Genomic DNA, 16,405 nt, shown 5'->3' with positions numbered 1-16,405 from the left:
GACAGGGGATCAAATCCACAACCTTGGCATATCCAGACGACACTCTAACCAACTGAGCTGCCTGGCAGAAGCGAATAAATGCTATTTCAAACCACTAGGTTTGGGGGCAACTTGTCGAGTAGCGATAACTAACCCTGCTGCTGTGTCTCTCTAATATACAACAGCTTCCCAGCCTTTTCTCCTTTTTGGGGGGCAAGGTCTGGTTCATACGGCGGATAGGGTTGTTCATTTTGTTCAGTGACCCTCAAAGTGGGACCGGGACTCCCCTGGGGGACGGCCCCTCTTAAAAATCCAGACGCCTGGTCTCCTGGGGACCTACTGACTCTCTGAGGAGGGACCAGGAACCTGTTTTGGTAAGAGCATCCCGGGGAGTCTTTCGTCCACCAAAATCGGGACTCAAATAGGCCTGATTTGGAGACCTGGCGACCCACTGGCTGGGGGCATTGTGAGCTCACTTCTCTGAACCTGTTTTCTCATCTGTAAGATACGATTCTCACAGTATTTACTTCGCAGGCTGCTGTGCCTCGGGCTCCCTTTCTGTCTCGTGGTTCATGGATGTGCTCTCTCTTTTGTGAGAAACAGTTCGCGTTGTAGATACTGTGAGGGCGAATTGGGCCTAGGGATGGTTTCACACATATCCTTGCACACTCTGTTACTGGAAGCATGTACAACAAGCATGTCAAACTCGCGGCCCGCGGGTCACATGCGGCCCACAAGGAATATTTTTGCAGCCCAGCCAATATAACGGTATGTAGGAAACGTTTTGATAAAAGTTTTGTAACTTAATTTTTACAATATCCTGTTATACATAATTATTAATAACGAACTACAACGTTCGCTAATGACTGATTGCTGTAATCATGTTGCATGCATTTCCCTTACATGCCTCACACGCAGGTGCGCCATTTCTCTCCACTAACGCTTGCAGCGAATATTTTAGCAGCCAATTGCCACGTCTTTAGTCTTGGACTGACTTGTTTGGTGTGCGCAACAGGAAATATTTCACTTTCGGAGAACAAGAAAAATAGGTTTATTTGCGTGATGCTGATTAATTTGTGCAGATATTCAGTGTCTGGTAAGTTAATGTTCAAGAAAAAATATTAATTTTTATTAAAATGTTCTATTATTTTCTGTTAATGGTTACTCATTTATCGCAGCCCTTTGTATTCAGCCATGTCTCTATTGAAATCAAGTGGCGGTAAAAATAAATGAAAAATTGCTGATGAACATAGAAATTTCCAAGAAAATTGGGAATTGGAGTATTTTTGCCAAGGAGTAAAAAATAAAATAATGTGATATGTAATAATGCCATTAGTGTACCAGAGTTATACATTGAAAGTTGCAGCTTTTGTTTTTTGCGGCCCACATAAACTTAAACTTTGTGTATTTGGCCCGGGTTAGTCACTGAGTTTGACATGCTTGCTGTCCAAGCTCAAGTCCTTGCACAGGAAAGCCAACCTGTTTTTTCAGTTTGCCAAACAGAAGTTTCTTCTGCATGTTAATTTTTATATATTTAAGACAGCAAACTATATTTATGGGAAAATCAGCTCGACTGCATATGAAATGTTGAAAACAAGAAATTGTAGGGAATCTGAAATGTCAGACCCCCCTTTGGTTTACTTTGTTTTTCTAAAATATATATATTTTTTATTTCAGAGAGGAAGGGAGAGGGAGAGAGAGAAACATCAATGATGAGAGAGAATCATTGATTGGCTGCCTCCTGCACGCCCCCTACTGGAGATCGAGCTCACAACGCGGACATGTGCCCTGACTGGGAATCAAACCATGACCTCCTGGTTCATGGGTCCACGCTCAACCACTGAGCCATGCTGGCTGGGCTTACTTTGTGTTTTGAACTGTCTGGATTTTTCCTGCAAATGACTACTGGGTCTGTGCAATTTCAGTGCTCTGCATTTCTATGCCATATATTTCAGTCCTTGTTTCAGTTAACTCTTGCTTCCTAAATTTAGTGGCTTAAAACAGCAGCAATCATTTATGATCTCTCCTGGTTTCTGTGGGTCAGGAATTCAGTCAGGCCACAGTAGGGATGACTTGTCTCTGGTCTACCATGTTTGGGGTCTCAGAGAAGTCTTGAAAGTTGGGGGGCTGGAATCATCTAAAGCAGCGGTTCTCAACCTTGGCTGCACATTAGAATCACCTGGGAATCTTTTTAAAATCCTGATTTCTGGGCCTCATCCTCTGGAAATTCTGTTTCTTTGTTATGGGGTGGGGCCACAACATTAGTAACAAAGAAAGAGAATTTCCGGAGGATGAGGCCCAGAAATCAGGATTTTAAAAAGCTTCCTAGGTGATTCTAATGTGCAGCCAAGGTTGAGAACCACTGAGCTAGAGAGAGTGATGGAGACCCAATTGTCCCACCCAGTTAGTTGCACCTGGAGGCAAGGAAGCGGCCCTTCACGCATCCAGACCGTCCAGCGTGGGCAAACTACGGCTCGTGGGCAAACTACGGTGGGCAAACTACTGCCTGCGGGCTGGATCCGCCCGTTTGAAATGAATAAAACTAAAAAAAAAAAAAAGACCGTACCCTTTTATGTAATGATGTTTACGCTGAATTTATATTAGTTCACACAAACACTCCATCCATGCTTTTGTTCCGGCCCTCCGGTCCAGTTTAAGAACCCATTGTGGCCCTCGAGTCAAAAAGTTTGCCCACCCCTGGTTCAGACCCTGGGCAAGGTCTGCCATGAGGAGGAGGCGGGGCAGCTGGGGGCGGCTATGCTGTTGGAAAGGGACCTGGGGGGCACCACAGAGGCAACTACGGCTCAGAATTTCTGACTGTGGCCACGGTGACAATTTCCTCATCAGTGGAGGGTCCATTCTTAAGCGAAGGAGCCGGGTCACTTCCCACTCGGGCACTGCAGGCCCTCCTAGGCTAGGGGCTCCCAGGGACCCACTGCACCATGTCTGGGCCCAGGCGATGCCCCAGGATCCTCTTCTCCTCAAGGCATCTCCCCATCCTCACCCACTACATCTACTGGAAACTTTACTGTTCTTTTTATTTTTTAACATTTTATTTACAAAAAATTAATTTATTCTCAGAAATGAAACTCTTTTAAGGTGTCGATTGTTTCTCTTCACAGACCTGGCTTGGGAGGAAGAGGAGGTGCAAGGACAGGGCGAGGGAAGTGAAGGGGGAGGACATAGAGGGAGGGGGCAGGGGTGGGTGGGAAGGGGGAGGCAGCAGTGGACCGGCTGGGGGCAGGGCTGGGGGGGGGGGGGAGAGGGGAACAGTGACAAGGTGTCCCTTCCTGGAGTTGAGGCTGAGCTGCACACATGCTCATGCGGGCCGAGAGGAGATAAGAGTGAGGGAAACGGGAGACCAGTGACCTCGAAAGTCACTTGGGTAAAGGGGGGGGGGGAGGCAGACCCAAGGGATGGAGAAAAGAGGGAGGAAGCAAGAGTGTGACAGAATGAGGTCACATAGGAGACCAGAAGGTCCCTGGAGAAAAAGAGAGGACGTACAGCGCAGACAGACGACAGAGGCAGAGAGATGGAGAGAGATGGAGAGAGAGATGAGAGAGAGATGGAGAGTGAGAGATGGAGAGAGATGGAGAGAGAGATGAGAGAGAGATGGAGAGAGAGATGGAGGGAGATGGAGAGAGAGATAGGAGAGTGAGATGGAGAGAGATGGAGATAGAGAGATGGAGGGAGATGGAGAGAGATGGAGAGAGAGATAGGAGAGTGAGATGGAGAGAGATGGAGATAGAGAGATGGAGGGAGATGAGAGAGAGATGGAGAGTGAGAGATGGAGGGAGATGGAGAGAGAGATAGGAGAGTGAGATGGAGAGAGATGGAGATAGAGAGATGGAGGGAGATGGAGAGAGAGATGGAGAGAGATGGAGAGAGAGATGGAGAGAGATGGAGAGAGAGATGGAGGGAGAGAGATGGAGAGTGAGATGGAGAGAGATGGAGATAGAGAGATGGAGGGAGATGGAGAGAGAGATGGAGAGAGATGGAGAGAGAGATGGAGAGAGAGAGATGGAGAGAGAGATGGAGAGAGATGGAGATAGAGAGATTGAGATAGAGAGATGGAGGGAGATGGAGAGAGAGATGGAGGGAGATGGAGAGAGAGATGGAGGGAGATGGAGGCGCTGGCAGGAGGCTGCGGGCCGCCGCGCTCAGGCGGGGCCCCCGGGCACCAGCTGGCCCAGGTCGGCTTCGGTGCAGCGCACCCACTCGCGGTAGAGGCTGCACACGCGGAGCCCCAGCACCTTGGCGGGGAAGACGCCGGCGGCGGCGGCGGCGGCGGCGGCGGCGGCGGCGGCGGCGGCGGCGGGCTCGGGCCGGGGCTCGCGGGGCTCGGCGCCCAGCGCGGCCAGCACGGCCTCCACGGCGGCGCCCAGCGCCCGGGCCTGGCGCGCGGCCTCCTCCAGGCGCCGCAGGAGGCGCGGCGCGCGCGGGTTCAGCTCGGCCTGCAGGCGGCGCGCCACGTCCAGCAGCGGCGGCAGCGCGGCCAGCGCCCCCGCGTCCCGCCGCAGCCGCTCGGGCGCCGGCAGGCCCGCGTGGCCCGGGGCCGGGGCGCTCAGGCCCGCCACCGGCAGCCGCGGGGGCGAGAAGCCGGGCAGCCCGAAGGGGTCTCCCTGCTGCTGCACCTGCGGAGACAGGCCGGTCAGTGGGACCCCGGGACGCCGCCCCGCTCCTGGGGCCTCCGTTTCCCCATCCGCACAGGACACATTCCGTGATACACAAAGCAACTACCAGAAAAGTGCCCTTACACCAGTGCCTTTGCTTCTCTTCTCTAAAATGGAATAACACTGCCAACTTCCTAAGGTGGTTATGAGCGTGTGAAAATCTCAAGCCAGGTCCTGGCCCCTGGGGAAGGCACAACAAACACACTAGGGCAAGCATGTCAAACTCAAAGGCTCACCCGGGCCAAATCAACAAGGCGGAAGTGTATGTGGCCGCAAAAAAACAAAAGCTCCAATTTTCATAGAAACCTAGGTTTATTTCGATAGAGACATGCTGAATACAAAGGGCTGAAATAAATGAGTCATCGTTACATAAAATAATAGAACATTTTAATAAAATTAATATTTTTTCTTGAACACTGACTTACCAGACACTGAACACCTGCACAAATTAATAAGCGTCGCGCAAATAAACCTATTTTTCTTGTTCTCCGAAAGTGAAATATTTCCTGTTGCGCACACCAAACAAGTCAGTCCAAGACTAATGATGTGGCCATCGGCTGTTAAAATATTCGCTGCTAGTATTAGTGGAGAGAAATGGTGCGCCTGCGTATAAGGCATGCAAGGGAAATGAATGCGACACGATTATAGTCATCAGTCATTAGCGAACGTTGTATTTCGTTATTAATAATTATGTATAACAGGATATTGTGAAACATTAAGTTACAAAATTTTTATTAAAACGTTTCTTACATACCGTTATATTGGCTGGGCCACAAGCGGCCTGTGGGCTGCAAGTTTGACATGCTTGCACTAGGGTGCAAATCCTGTCTCCATTTACTAACTGTTCAGTTTTTTACAAAACCATTTCCCTTCTCTGAGCCTCAGTCTATCTGTATAAGTGTGTGTGTGTGTGGGGGGGGGGGGGGGTACAGATCCTGTTCTGTCTTCCTACCAGGGATCTCCAGAGAATCAGGAAAGATAGTAGGGGAACTAGTCCTTTTCACCTCCCCCCCCTCCCCCCCTGCAACTCTCCCACCTGTGTGCACCTGCCTGGCACACAGCAGTGGCTTCATGAATAACTGTCCTATGAGTGAACAGATAAAAGCTAAAGGTGATTTGTAATTTGTAAAACTGCCATACAATACCATTTATCATTTGCTAATATCTTGCCTCTGGTTCAGGCATTGTGCTTGCTGCTTTAAGCACACTATTCCCAACTGTCCCAATAATGGGTGTGACGGAATTATGATGACTTTGTAAATGAGGACTCTGGGCTGAAGAAGTACAGTGACTTGACCTGGGTCCTCCATCCAGGAAGGGGCAGAACTGGGATCGGAACCAAAGTTGGTAGGACTACAAAGCTGATTCTATTATCCCGCCACCTCCTGTCATAATTGTTACATCATTATTGTAATGTTATCATTCCTGCCCAAGGTCACAGTAAGATTGGCAGGCCCACAGTCTGTCTGCTTGAAAACCATACCCCCCTTCACTACACTATAGTAATTTGGAGAAATATCTTCTGTTCTTAGGCAGGCCCTCTACCCCACCAAAGACATTGGCAAATCTCCCTCCTTTGTAAAAGTCCTCCGGGGATGGATTTTTTGACCCGGATTGAAACCCCTTCTTGGCCTCTCTGTATAACACAGGTCAGAGTTCACATCTCGTCTTGTTCAAATGCCTCCTCTGACAGCTGGTGAGACCAAGGCCATGGAAGCGAGGTGACAAACCCGTACAGAGTCTGGAACCTGGGTTTCCTGACTCCCAGACCAGAGTTCTCTACACTCTCAGGTTGCCTCTGTCTTAAGCACCAAGGGAGCCTCCAAGCTTAGGTGGATGAAGGGGCCTTTGGGGAACAGAGATGACCCTCCTCCAAGTGCTGTGTGGCCTGGGGCAAGTTACTGATCTCTCCTGGAGCCCCAGTTTCTGCAGCTAGGAAATGAGGTTGAGAAAACAGGCAGTCAAGTAACCCTATGATCTGTATTTCCCTGATCCCCAGGCCCCCCACACCCATCCCCACTCACATATTCCTGGAAGAGCTGCTCAGCGTATTTGGTGAGGAGGCGGGCAAGGCTGTGTGTCTGATGGATCTTGGCCTCCAAGAGGGGAAGGGGTGAGACTGACGAGTCAGCCTGGGGGTCTTCTGGTGGGAAAAGGGGGGAGGAATGAGGGCAGCCCCAAGCCCTCCTGACCACTTCGGGCTGGCCCTTTCTTCCCGAACCCAGAAGCTCAGCTCTGAATTCTCCAACTTTTAAGCCAGGCAGGCTCTGTCCCATCCCAACTGAGGGAAAATGAGATACCAGACATTTGCCACACGTTTTTTCTGCGTGAAATGTGTTCCCTGTCTCAAATTACTGTTGAAATACTATTAAAGCCAAATTCAAATACTGCCTCCTTAGAATTTGATTCACTTGGATTCACTCCTTCCCTTAAATTAACTTCTTTCTTCTTCTTAAGGCCATTTGTTCATACTTCCAAAGTAGTTCTTTTAATGGCTCTTTTATGTGTGTGAATTGGCCTCATCTTGGGAGCCATTTGAGGGTAGGGCTCACATACCTCTGTACCTCTGTAATTGTTGGTGGAATTCAAAATCACTGAAACACAGAACTTCAAACCGGAATGCGCCTTTCAGCCCATTTTACAGATTGGAAGACTTAAATCCCATTCCCTCCCTGATAGCCTTTTTACGCAAGGCGCTGGGCTGGGCACCACACAGCATTAATTGAATCAGCGACCCGTCTTCCTTAACACAAGCTGAAAGGTGGTGCCCGGGAAGGACTACATTTCCCGAGACGCCCCGCGCCCGCGCCCGGGGCATGCTGGGGAATGTAGTACCGGCTTCTCAACTCTGGCGCCGCATCCCCACCCCCACCCCACCTGAGTTTCCCACCGCCTAGTCCTATCTTTATCAGCCTTGACTCTCGCCTCTGGTTGTCATTCACCGTCTACCGTGGCCCAAAGACTTCCCCTCCTAACCCTATCACTCCCTCTGGCCCCAGCTCTGATTCTTTGCCAATATTCAAAGAGGACCCAGGCGCACAGCTTCGGCCACGACCCCAGTCCTCCCCCAGGCTGGACTCGAACCGGTCATCTCACCCCTGAGCCCACGTCCCTGAAGGCACAGCCCCCGCCTCCTCGAACTCCGGCGCCAGCACCGTCCCACAGCTCACCCACAGCTCACCCACAGCTCACCGCCTGTTACCTGACACCCGGCCCCGCTCTCCCCCTCTCCGGCCGCTCCCTTCCCCGACCCGAAGGTAGCGGGGACCCAGACCCCAGCTGCCAGCCCTTCAGACACTGCTCCCCGTGGGCACTCGACAGTCACATTCAGCCCCTTACCCAGACTCCCCTCCCTCCGGCTCATGCTGGCCCCAGGCTGATCCCGTGGCCTCCACGCCCCCCTTCCAGGACGGGGAGAAGGGGGAAAGGGTAGGGGCGGGCCCGGGCGCAGCCAATCAGGGCTCAAACCCCAAACAATTTCCCCCGCTCCCGCCCCAGGCGAGATTCCTTGTCGGGGAGTCCAGTTCACTGCCTGCTCGGCCGGGTTGAGCAGGGGCCTGGGCGGGGAAGCAGGTTGTGTGCCTGGTGGGTTTGGGACCTCGACCCCGGGGAGGACGGGGACCAGGGCTGGGAGGCAGCCCTGCATCAGGCCAGGAGGAGGAGAGGAGGCTCAGGCTCCGGTCTGGGACAAGGCTTGGCGCCGGGCTGCCTTTCGGAGAAAACTAGGGTTGTTGGAGAGGGTGGGGCCGGCAGGACAGGAATGTGCGGCACTCTCTCTTGGCTGGGAAGGAGGGGGAGCGGGGGTTCGAAGGCTTAGGTAACACCTGACCAGACACACACCTCCTTCCTTAGATACTGTATGTCCTCTGTTCCCGTTGCACCCACTAGGAGAGGAACAGGTACACCAGCTCAACTACCTTACCAGGCTCACACACCTGCTTTGACTGCATATAGACGTTCATTCTCACACAGGAACAAGCTTCAGAGACAAGTGTGTGTGTGTGTGGGGGGGGGGGGGGGGTCTTACCCACATGTCAACTCCACTAACCTGGTGCAGACAAAAGCCCAGTCTGTCCTAGGCTCTGGGACCCAGAGATAACCCAACTTGCTTTCTGGTTCCCTGGGGAGTTCACAGTCTGATGGGGGAAACCAGAGGTAACAGCAGGTAAAGTGACTGACGGGACCGGGAAGAGGCTGTGTCTGTGAGGATGATGCCAGAAGAAAGAAAGAAAGGGATCGCTGGCAGAGGGCACAGCAGGTATGATGGGACCAGATTGTTCACAGGGTCCACAATCACATACTCATTTTTAAAAATATGTTTTTATTGATTTTTAGAGAGAGAGGAAGGGAGAGAGCTAGAGATAGAAACATCGATGAGAGAGTGTAAGAAACATCATCGGTGGGCTGCCTCCTGCAGGCCCCCCCTGGGGATCAAGTTCGAAACCCAGGCTTGTGCCCCTTGATTCCCGGGTCAGTGCTCAGCCACGGAGCCACTCCAGCTGGGCTCGCACACTTATGAACCGTGAATATTTACTGAGTATTTACAATGTGCAAGGCACTGTTCTAAGAGCTCTACACTTATGAACTTACCCTCGTGTTATAGTTGAGGAATTAGAAACAAGTGACTTACCCAGGGTGACTGGGCAACCAGAGCTGGGATTTTACCCCAGCAATTTGGTTCCCCAAATGCTACCATAACCATCTTCCTGTACCTTAACCTCTGTGGACCTAGTCTCACCAAGACAAACAGACACAATAGCCACACCTTTGAAATAGACACACACACACACACAACACACATTTAGCCGTCATATCTGGCAAACAGCCTCAAATCAACCAAGACTTGCTCCTTTTAAATAAAGTTTTCCTTTATTTAAAGTACAAACATCCATGAATTTTTACAGAGTAAATATGCCCAGGGGACCAGCACCAGATTAAGAAACAACATGACCAGTTCCCAGAGCCCCTCCCAGGTCCTCCCAGGCCCAGGGGTGCCCGCTATGCTGACTTCTCACACCCTAGGTTAGTCTTGTCCGTTTGGAACTTCACAGAAATGGAATCTGACAGTTTGCACCGTTGTGTCTGACTTCTTTCGTGAGACTCATTCCCTTTGTTGGGTGTAACGGGACTTCATTCTCCTGTGTCCAAGGTGTGAATGGGCTTCAGCTCCTTTCCCACTCTCCTTCGATGGGTTGTTTCCAGCCCGAGGCTGTGATCAGTAGCGCTATGAACAGTCCAGCACCCCTCGCTCCTCTCTCGGTCCTCATACCGGCGCATTTCTGATGATGTAGGTGTGGCATTGCTGGATCCCAGGGTTGGGGTGTATTTGGGGCTCCTCTAGAAAACTGCGCTTTCCAAAGTGTCTCTACCAACGTACACTCCCCCAGAAGCACGAGGGGTCCCGTTACTCCACTTCTTCCCCCGCCCTCGGTGCATCAGTCATTCTCATTTCAGCCATTGTGGGGGGTGGAGCCCCACTCATAGGCAGCGTCTCGCAGGTCCGTGCGCTCAGTTAATAGACCGCTGAAGGAATGGCTGGAGGAATGGCTGGAGGAATGGCTGGCCAGCGTACAACTAGACAGCCTGGCGAGGGTGGACACACACACACACACACACACACACACACACACACACACACACACGTGCGCGCGCGTCACAGGCGCTCACGCGCAGAGGACGCCACCCAGACAGTCCTTCCCGTTCCCGGCGCCCACGTGCTCTGAACGCACCCCCAGCCCGGCCGCGCGCATCCAGCTCGGGGCTGCCCCCAACCTCCCTCTGGGCGGCGGGCAGGGGGCGCTGCGCGTCCGGGCACCCCGAGGGGGCGGGCCGGGGCGGGCGGGCTTCCAGGCCTGGACTCAGTCCGTCCGCGCTGCGGGGCCGCGCCGGGGACTGGCGGCCGGCGGGCGGGGCGGGGCGGGGCGGGGCTCGGCGGCAGGAAGCGGGGCGGGGACTCGCGGAGGCGTTGGGGAGCGAGGGAGGGCGCGGCCAACTCCCGGAGGGACGGCAGCCCGAGAGCACCGCCGCCCGGCCTGGCGCCGAGCCTGAGCCCGCCGGACGGGAGGCGGCCCAGCCGCGGGCTCGGCCTCGGCCCCAGCCCCGCCAGCATGGCCGGCCGGACCGTGCGGGCTGAGACCCGGAGCCGGGCCAAGGATGACATCAAGAAGGTGATGGCGACCATCGAGAAGGTCCGGAGATGGTGAGCGCTGTCCCGGGGCCAGGGTCGGGACTGGCAGGGCCATTCCTCCTCCAAAGGCGCCTACCCGCCCTTCACCAGCGGTGGCCCAGGTGTTAGGTGTGTCCGCCAGCGGCGCCCCGGATCTACAGAGCTCCGTCCCCTTCTGGCTACACCCCGGGGTCTACAAAGCGTGTGCCCCAGCCGTGCCCGTCCGGAGCAGGAGCCCCCCTTTATGCCCCGCCCCCTACGGCTCTGACACTCCTCCCCAAAGTGTGCCCGACCCCAAGCCAGGCCCGTCGCCTGCTGCCCATGTCTACCCCGGGGTCTGTGAGCCATGGCCCCTTCTCTGTCACTGGAGGCACCTCCATGGATGCCCTGGGATCTGCCGGTCCCCTTTCTCCCTCTAACGACGCCCCATTAGCAAAGCTGCCCCTTCCCTGTGCTCCACCCACACCTCTGTAGGCATCCCCAGATGTGCCTAGCTGCGGAGGGAGGCTCTCAGCTCAGGCCTCTCTGACCTAGTCCCCCCACTCTCCCACAGGGAGAAGCGCTGGGTGACTGTGGGCGACACGTCCCTTCGTATCTTCAAGTGGGTGCCTGTGGTGGACCCCCAGGAGGAGGTGAGCAAGCTCCCCCACACCAGACCCCGCATCTGTGCAACCCCCGGCGAGCCCCTCCCCATCCTGGCCTCCACCTCCAGTCCCCACTCTGAGACCTCAAATGCAGCAGCCGAGACACATGTTAACAATTATTGGCAACTCCACCCCTTCTCCCTTTCTCCTGCTCCAGGCCCGGGAATTCAAGACCTCACCCCGTGTGCACCACCTCCGTCACCTCACGCAGGGCCTTTCGCTTCTCTGCCCTCCGCTTACTTTTCTGTAGGGTGGGGGCTTTGCAAGCGCTAACTCTGATCCTTGCCCCTCTAATCCCCAGGAGAGACGGAGGGCAGGTGGCGGGGCAGAGAGATCCCGAGGTCGGGAGCGTCGGGGTCGGGGTGCCAGCCCCCGAGGGGGTGGTCCTCTCATTCTGCTTGATCTCAATGGTATGTAGGGATCCTGGGACGGGGGGGGGGCGGTGGGGGGGGGCTAAGGGGTTGACGGAGGGGACTGGGGACCTCAGGCCCAACCCTCTCGACTTTTGCTCTCACAGATGAGAACAGTAACCAGAGTTTCCATTCGGAAGGCTCCCTGCAAAAGGGCACTGAACCCAGCCCTGGCGGCACCCCGCAGCCCAGCCGCCCTGCGTCCCCTTCCGGGCCACCCGAAGGGGCCCCGGAGGAAGCTCAGCCCCCACGGCTAGGCCAGGAGAGAGGTAGGGCCAGGTGCCGCCCAGGAGCCCTCCCTTCTGAGTCTTGTCCTCTCCAAGGCTGAAGCCACCAGCTTACCCCTGTACCTGCTCCCCGTCTTCTGGTGCCTCCTCAGGAGGCCTTCCTGACTCCTGTGGAAGGTCAGGGACCTTCCTCTTGACGTCTGGTCTGTTGATAACTTATCACTGGGATTTTCATGTACATTTAATGATTACCTAAGTGTCGTTCTTTCCCTCGTCCACCTCATGTCAGCTGCCTGAATGTTGGGTCCATATTGGTCTTGTTTGCTACTGTGTCTTCAGAACACCACGTGGCACACAGTAGGTGCTCAATAAATATTTGTTGAGAAATCAATAACAGTGCTAATCTTAAGAGTGATTAATAATATGTGATAATGACAGCTAATACTGAGCTCCTACTGTGTGACAGGCACTCTTCTAAGCTTTTTACATGTTTTATTTGATCTCCTTTAATCCTTACTACAACCCTATGGGGATTATTATCACCACTTACAGATGAGAAACTGACCGCCCAGCTCACCAGCCTTGAGCACGAGTGCTCCCCCGCTTCTCTTTTTTCCATATAGTCAACGCCCTAGCTGGTCAGCACCTCCTCCCAACATCGCCCACCTCCCTCCCCCTCCCCAGGCTCTGTCACCTCATCCTCACCAAACTCCAGCCTCCTTGTAGGTCTCCTTTCCTTCAGTCACCTCCACGTAGCTGACGGAGCGACTTTTTCTAAAGCACAAGTTTGACGGGGTCATTTTCCTGCTCGCAGCCTTCAGTGGCTCTCAGCTTGCCACTCTGGGCCCTTTGTGAACCATGCCCTCGTGACCTCGTTCCCTTTCAGGAACACCATGATTTGGGCCCATGGCTGTGTCTAGATTGTGCCATGTGCTTCTGGACCTTTACTAATATAAAAACAATAACTGGCCTTTATTGAGCACTAGTTAACTATGTGCCAGACACTGTGCTAAGGACTTTACCTGTATTATCTCATTTAATCCTCACACAGGCTCATGTGGTAGCTACTATTAACTATCTACATTTTACAGGTGGGGAAACTGAGGTCCAGAGAAATTAGGTCACTAGCCCAAGGTTAGGATTTGAACCCCAGCAGTCCAACCCCAGAATCTGTGCTAAGTGCCTGTTCCCTCTGCCTAACATGCCTCCACCTCCCCGTCTGCCTGGTCAGATCTTACTCACCCATCAGGATCCCAGCTAACGTCCTTCCCGTGTCTTTTCCTGGGTGCAGCCAGGTGCTGTCTCCCTCCTACTGCTCCCACAGCCGGGGGCTTATGTGACTGGTGTTTGTTTCCCCCTGGCCCATGCTGTGGCTCAGAGCGGCTGCTCAGGGAATATCTGTTACCTTGACATTCCAGATCCCGGGGGTGTCACTGCAGGCGGCACCGATGAACCCCCAATGCTGACCAAGGAGGAGCCTGTCCCAGAGTTGCTGGAGGCTGAGGTGAGAGAGGCCAGAAGGCTGGACTCCCGGGTCTTGGAGGGAATGGGACGCGGGGGCAGCACAAGGCTTGGGGGCTGCACTCTTGAGGTCTGGGTGGGATATGCGGACTCAGACACAGCTGAGGGCTCAGAGCTGGGATCTTGGGACGGAAAAGGAAAGGGTGTCTTAGAAACAGAGCCCTGCGGGCCGGCTCAGGGCTGATCTAAGACCATTAAAAGCCTGAACAGATCATGGTGCTCCTCCAAGTACTGTTTTTTAAATCCTAAACGATACAATGAGCTTAAGAAAGCCCTACAAAGATGACTTCCCACAGGGACTACCTTGATGTATTTCCCAGAAATACCAAATATCAATTTCTTTCCCCAAAACAGTATTTGTTGTGTCCAGTGCCCCATTTAATCTGCATTCTGGGTCCCTGGCTCTGGGCTAGACTCCTGGGTCCAGGAGGGGAGTGGAGTGGAGGCTTTGGAGAAGGCAGAGGCGAGGAGGCTGCACTCCTGGGTCCGGGGGAGCTCATGCCTGTCCGCCCTTCCTCTCCAGGCCCCCGAAGCTTACCCTGTCTTTGAGCCAGTGCCACCTGTCCCTGAGGCAGCCCAGGGTGACACAGAGGACTCGGAGGGCGCCCCCCCACTCAAGCGCATCTGCCCCAATGCCCCTGACCCCTGAGACGCTGGTCTGTCTTTCCTGTTGCCCCAGGGGCCCCTTTGATTTTTTACAAATAAAGACCCTTTTGTAATTTTGTGTCATGTCATTTCCCGGTCAGGGCTGGGGAGGGTCTGTGGAGCCAGCTTTGTCTCCTGCTCCATTTCTCAGATGGTGTCCCTTGAAGCTCTAAGAGGATCTTCCTATAGTCACACCATGAGTTGGATATGGAATGGGGGCTTGAGCCAGGACCCTGTCTCCCTGACACTCCTTCCACCCTGCCCTGTACCCCTGACCTTTGACCCTTCCTGACCTTCAGCCAGAGAAGGAATCCAGGGACCTGGGCCCAGCAATGACCAAAGCTCTGGGCACCAAGGCCCACGATTCCCATCCATACACAGGGACATGGAGGCCAAGAGGGACTTTGGGGCCCGGGACGCCCCAACCCCTCTGCTGCCCTCAGGAAGCTGCAGCATCGTACCTCGCTGCCTCTGCGTAGTCATTCCTCCATGGAACCTGCCCACACTCAGGGTTGAGTCTTATTTGTCTCCAGCTCGATCACCACCTCCTCCAGGAAGCCTTCCTTGGCCCCAGGCATAGTTGGTTTTCCTTCTTTTGGGCTCCCTCTGTGCTTCCTTCCCTTTGTCTCAGTATTTATCAGGCTGTTTGGGATGGCTGGCTTGTGTGTCTTTTTCACTAGATTGTGGGCTTCTGAGGGCAGAACTTGGTCCCCAGTTTTCTTAGCACCAAATTGGGCACAGAGCTGTCATAGCAACTGTTTGGTGAATGAATGAATGAATGAATGAATGGGCTGAGGCTATCCAGGAAGGCTTCTCTGAGGAGGTGGCACATGAGCTAAGCTCTGAGACATGAACCTCAGTGTGCTAGAACTGAAGTCAGAAGTCCTGGTCCAAGTCCTGGCTCTGTTACTAGCTGTGTGGCTCTGCATGGGCTATTTCCCTCTCCTTAATTTGTTCATCTGAGCAATGGGAGGAATAACTAGACCTCATCTGTCCCGGTGGTTTATGGGAACCTTCAGATAATGTAAAACACCTTCATTCATTCTGTGCCTACAAAAGAGTTAGGGTCAGGTGTATTAGCCCTACTTTTATATTTTATTTTATTATTTTTTAAATCCTCACCTGAAAATATGTTTATTGATTTTAGAGAGAGGAAGGGAGAGAGAAACATCTATGTGAAAGAGACACATTGACCGGTTGCCTCCCATATGCTCCCTGACCAGGGATCGAGCCCGCAACCTAGGTATGTGCCCTGACTGGGAATCGAACCCCCAACCTCTCAGTGTACAGGATGACGCTCCAATCAACTGAGCCATCTGGCCAGGCCCAGCCCTATTTTTATTTTTAACAAAGGAAGAGACTGAGGTTCACAGAGAACCAAATTGGAATTTTAAAGAACTATTAAAAAATATAAGGGTGATTCACGATAGCAGCTGCAGTAGTAGCAGTTGAGCCAGAGCTGGCCAGGGGAGCCAGGTGTGTAGTGATGTGATATATTCATTTTCTGTTGCTGCTATAACAAAATACCACAAACTTAGTGGCTAAAAACAACACAAATTTATTAACTTACTGCCTAGAGGTCAGAAGTCCAAAGTAAGTGTTAACGGGTTAAAGTCTGGGTGTCTGCGGGGCTGGTTCCTTTCTGCAGCTGGAGGTGAGAACTTCTCCTGTTTCTGCAGACCTCCTGCATTTTTTGGCTCCGTTCATCTTCAAACCTAGCAGCATAGCATCTTCCAAACTCTCTCTCTCTCTCTCTCTCCCTGCTTCCATCAGCACGTCTCCTTTTCTGTCTCTCTCCTGCCTCCCTTTTCTAAGGACCCGTGTGATGACATTGGACCTGGATGACCCAGGGTAATCTTCCCATCTCAAGGCTCTTAATTTAATCACAGCTGCAAAGTCTCATTTGGTGGATAAAGTAACATAGTCCCAGGTTCTGGGATTGGGGCACGCACATATTTGGAGGGCATTATTCAGCCTCACCAATAATCTCAGCCATTTTCTGGGTGTGTAGGTCATCTCATTATTCCCCTCAACCACCCCATGAGGTGATGAGAGTGCTCTGTAAAGTGCCTTGTATGGGTCAGTAGTACAGTATTATGGCCCAGAATTCAGGCTCTGGGTTTGAATCTCGGCGTCTCCA

General features: G+C 53.2%; 2 protein-coding genes across 3 annotated transcripts; one reads left to right on the top strand and one right to left on the bottom strand.

Moving 5' to 3' along the window:
- Positions 1 to 3,999: 3,999 nt before the first annotated feature.
- On the bottom strand, positions 4,000 to 8,337 carry CTF1 (cardiotrophin 1). Of its 2 annotated transcripts, none has more exons than XM_036311046.1 (3): positions 7,992 to 8,337; positions 6,677 to 6,792; positions 4,000 to 4,613 (listed from the first exon to the last, which is right to left on the bottom strand). In XM_036311046.1, the coding sequence occupies exons 1-3, from the start codon at positions 8,296 to 8,298 to the stop codon at positions 4,140 to 4,142; spliced, it is 897 nt and encodes a 298-aa protein (XP_036166939.1). In that variant the 5' UTR covers positions 8,299 to 8,337; the 3' UTR covers positions 4,000 to 4,139. The 2 variants fall into 2 exon arrangements, with proteins under 2 accessions (XP_036166939.1, XP_036166938.1); XM_036311045.1 differs by having other exon boundaries at positions 6,677 to 6,795; positions 7,992 to 8,313.
- Positions 8,338 to 10,598: 2,261 nt separating this feature from the next.
- On the top strand, positions 10,599 to 14,339 carry BCL7C (BAF chromatin remodeling complex subunit BCL7C). Its single transcript, XM_036309631.1, has 6 exons — positions 10,599 to 10,851; positions 11,372 to 11,450; positions 11,764 to 11,872; positions 11,980 to 12,141; positions 13,518 to 13,603; positions 14,144 to 14,339. The coding sequence occupies exons 1-6, from the start codon at positions 10,760 to 10,762 to the stop codon at positions 14,267 to 14,269; spliced, it is 654 nt and encodes a 217-aa protein (XP_036165524.1). The 5' UTR covers positions 10,599 to 10,759; the 3' UTR covers positions 14,270 to 14,339.
- Positions 14,340 to 16,405: the final 2,066 nt, after the last annotated feature.

The sequence above is a fragment of the Myotis myotis genome, unplaced genomic scaffold (genome assembly GCF_014108235.1).
Source record: "Myotis myotis isolate mMyoMyo1 unplaced genomic scaffold, mMyoMyo1.p scaffold_m19_p_5, whole genome shotgun sequence".
Classification (NCBI taxonomy): domain Eukaryota; kingdom Metazoa; phylum Chordata; class Mammalia; order Chiroptera; family Vespertilionidae; genus Myotis; species Myotis myotis.
This window is presented reverse-complemented; position numbering and strand designations above follow the sequence as displayed.

What these genes read in the sequence shown, in the direction of transcription:
- BCL7C (XM_036309631.1), top strand. Translation starts at nt 10,760, where the DNA reads ATGGCCGGCCGGACCGTGCGGGCTGAGACCCGGAGCCGGGCCAAGGAT. An exon ending in TGGTGGACCCCCAGGAGGAG is followed by an intron (nt 11,451 to 11,763) that starts GTGAGCAAGCTC and finishes TCTAATCCCCAG; the next exon opens with GAGAGACGGAGGGCAGGTGG. An exon ending in CATTCTGCTTGATCTCAATG is followed by an intron (nt 11,873 to 11,979) that starts GTATGTAGGGAT and finishes TTGCTCTCACAG; the next exon opens with ATGAGAACAGTAACCAGAGT.
- CTF1 (XM_036311045.1), bottom strand. Translation starts at nt 8,298, where the DNA reads ATGCAGGGCTGCCTCCCAGCCCTGGTCCCCGTCCTCCCCGGGGTCGAG. An exon ending in CCGGAGGGAGGGGAGTCTGG is followed by an intron (nt 6,796 to 7,991) that starts GTAAGGGGCTGA and finishes TTTTCCCACCAG; the next exon opens with AAGACCCCCAGGCTGACTCG. An exon ending in AGCAGCTCTTCCAGGAATAT is followed by an intron (nt 4,614 to 6,676) that starts GTGAGTGGGGAT and finishes CTGTCTCCGCAG; the next exon opens with GTGCAGCAGCAGGGAGACCC.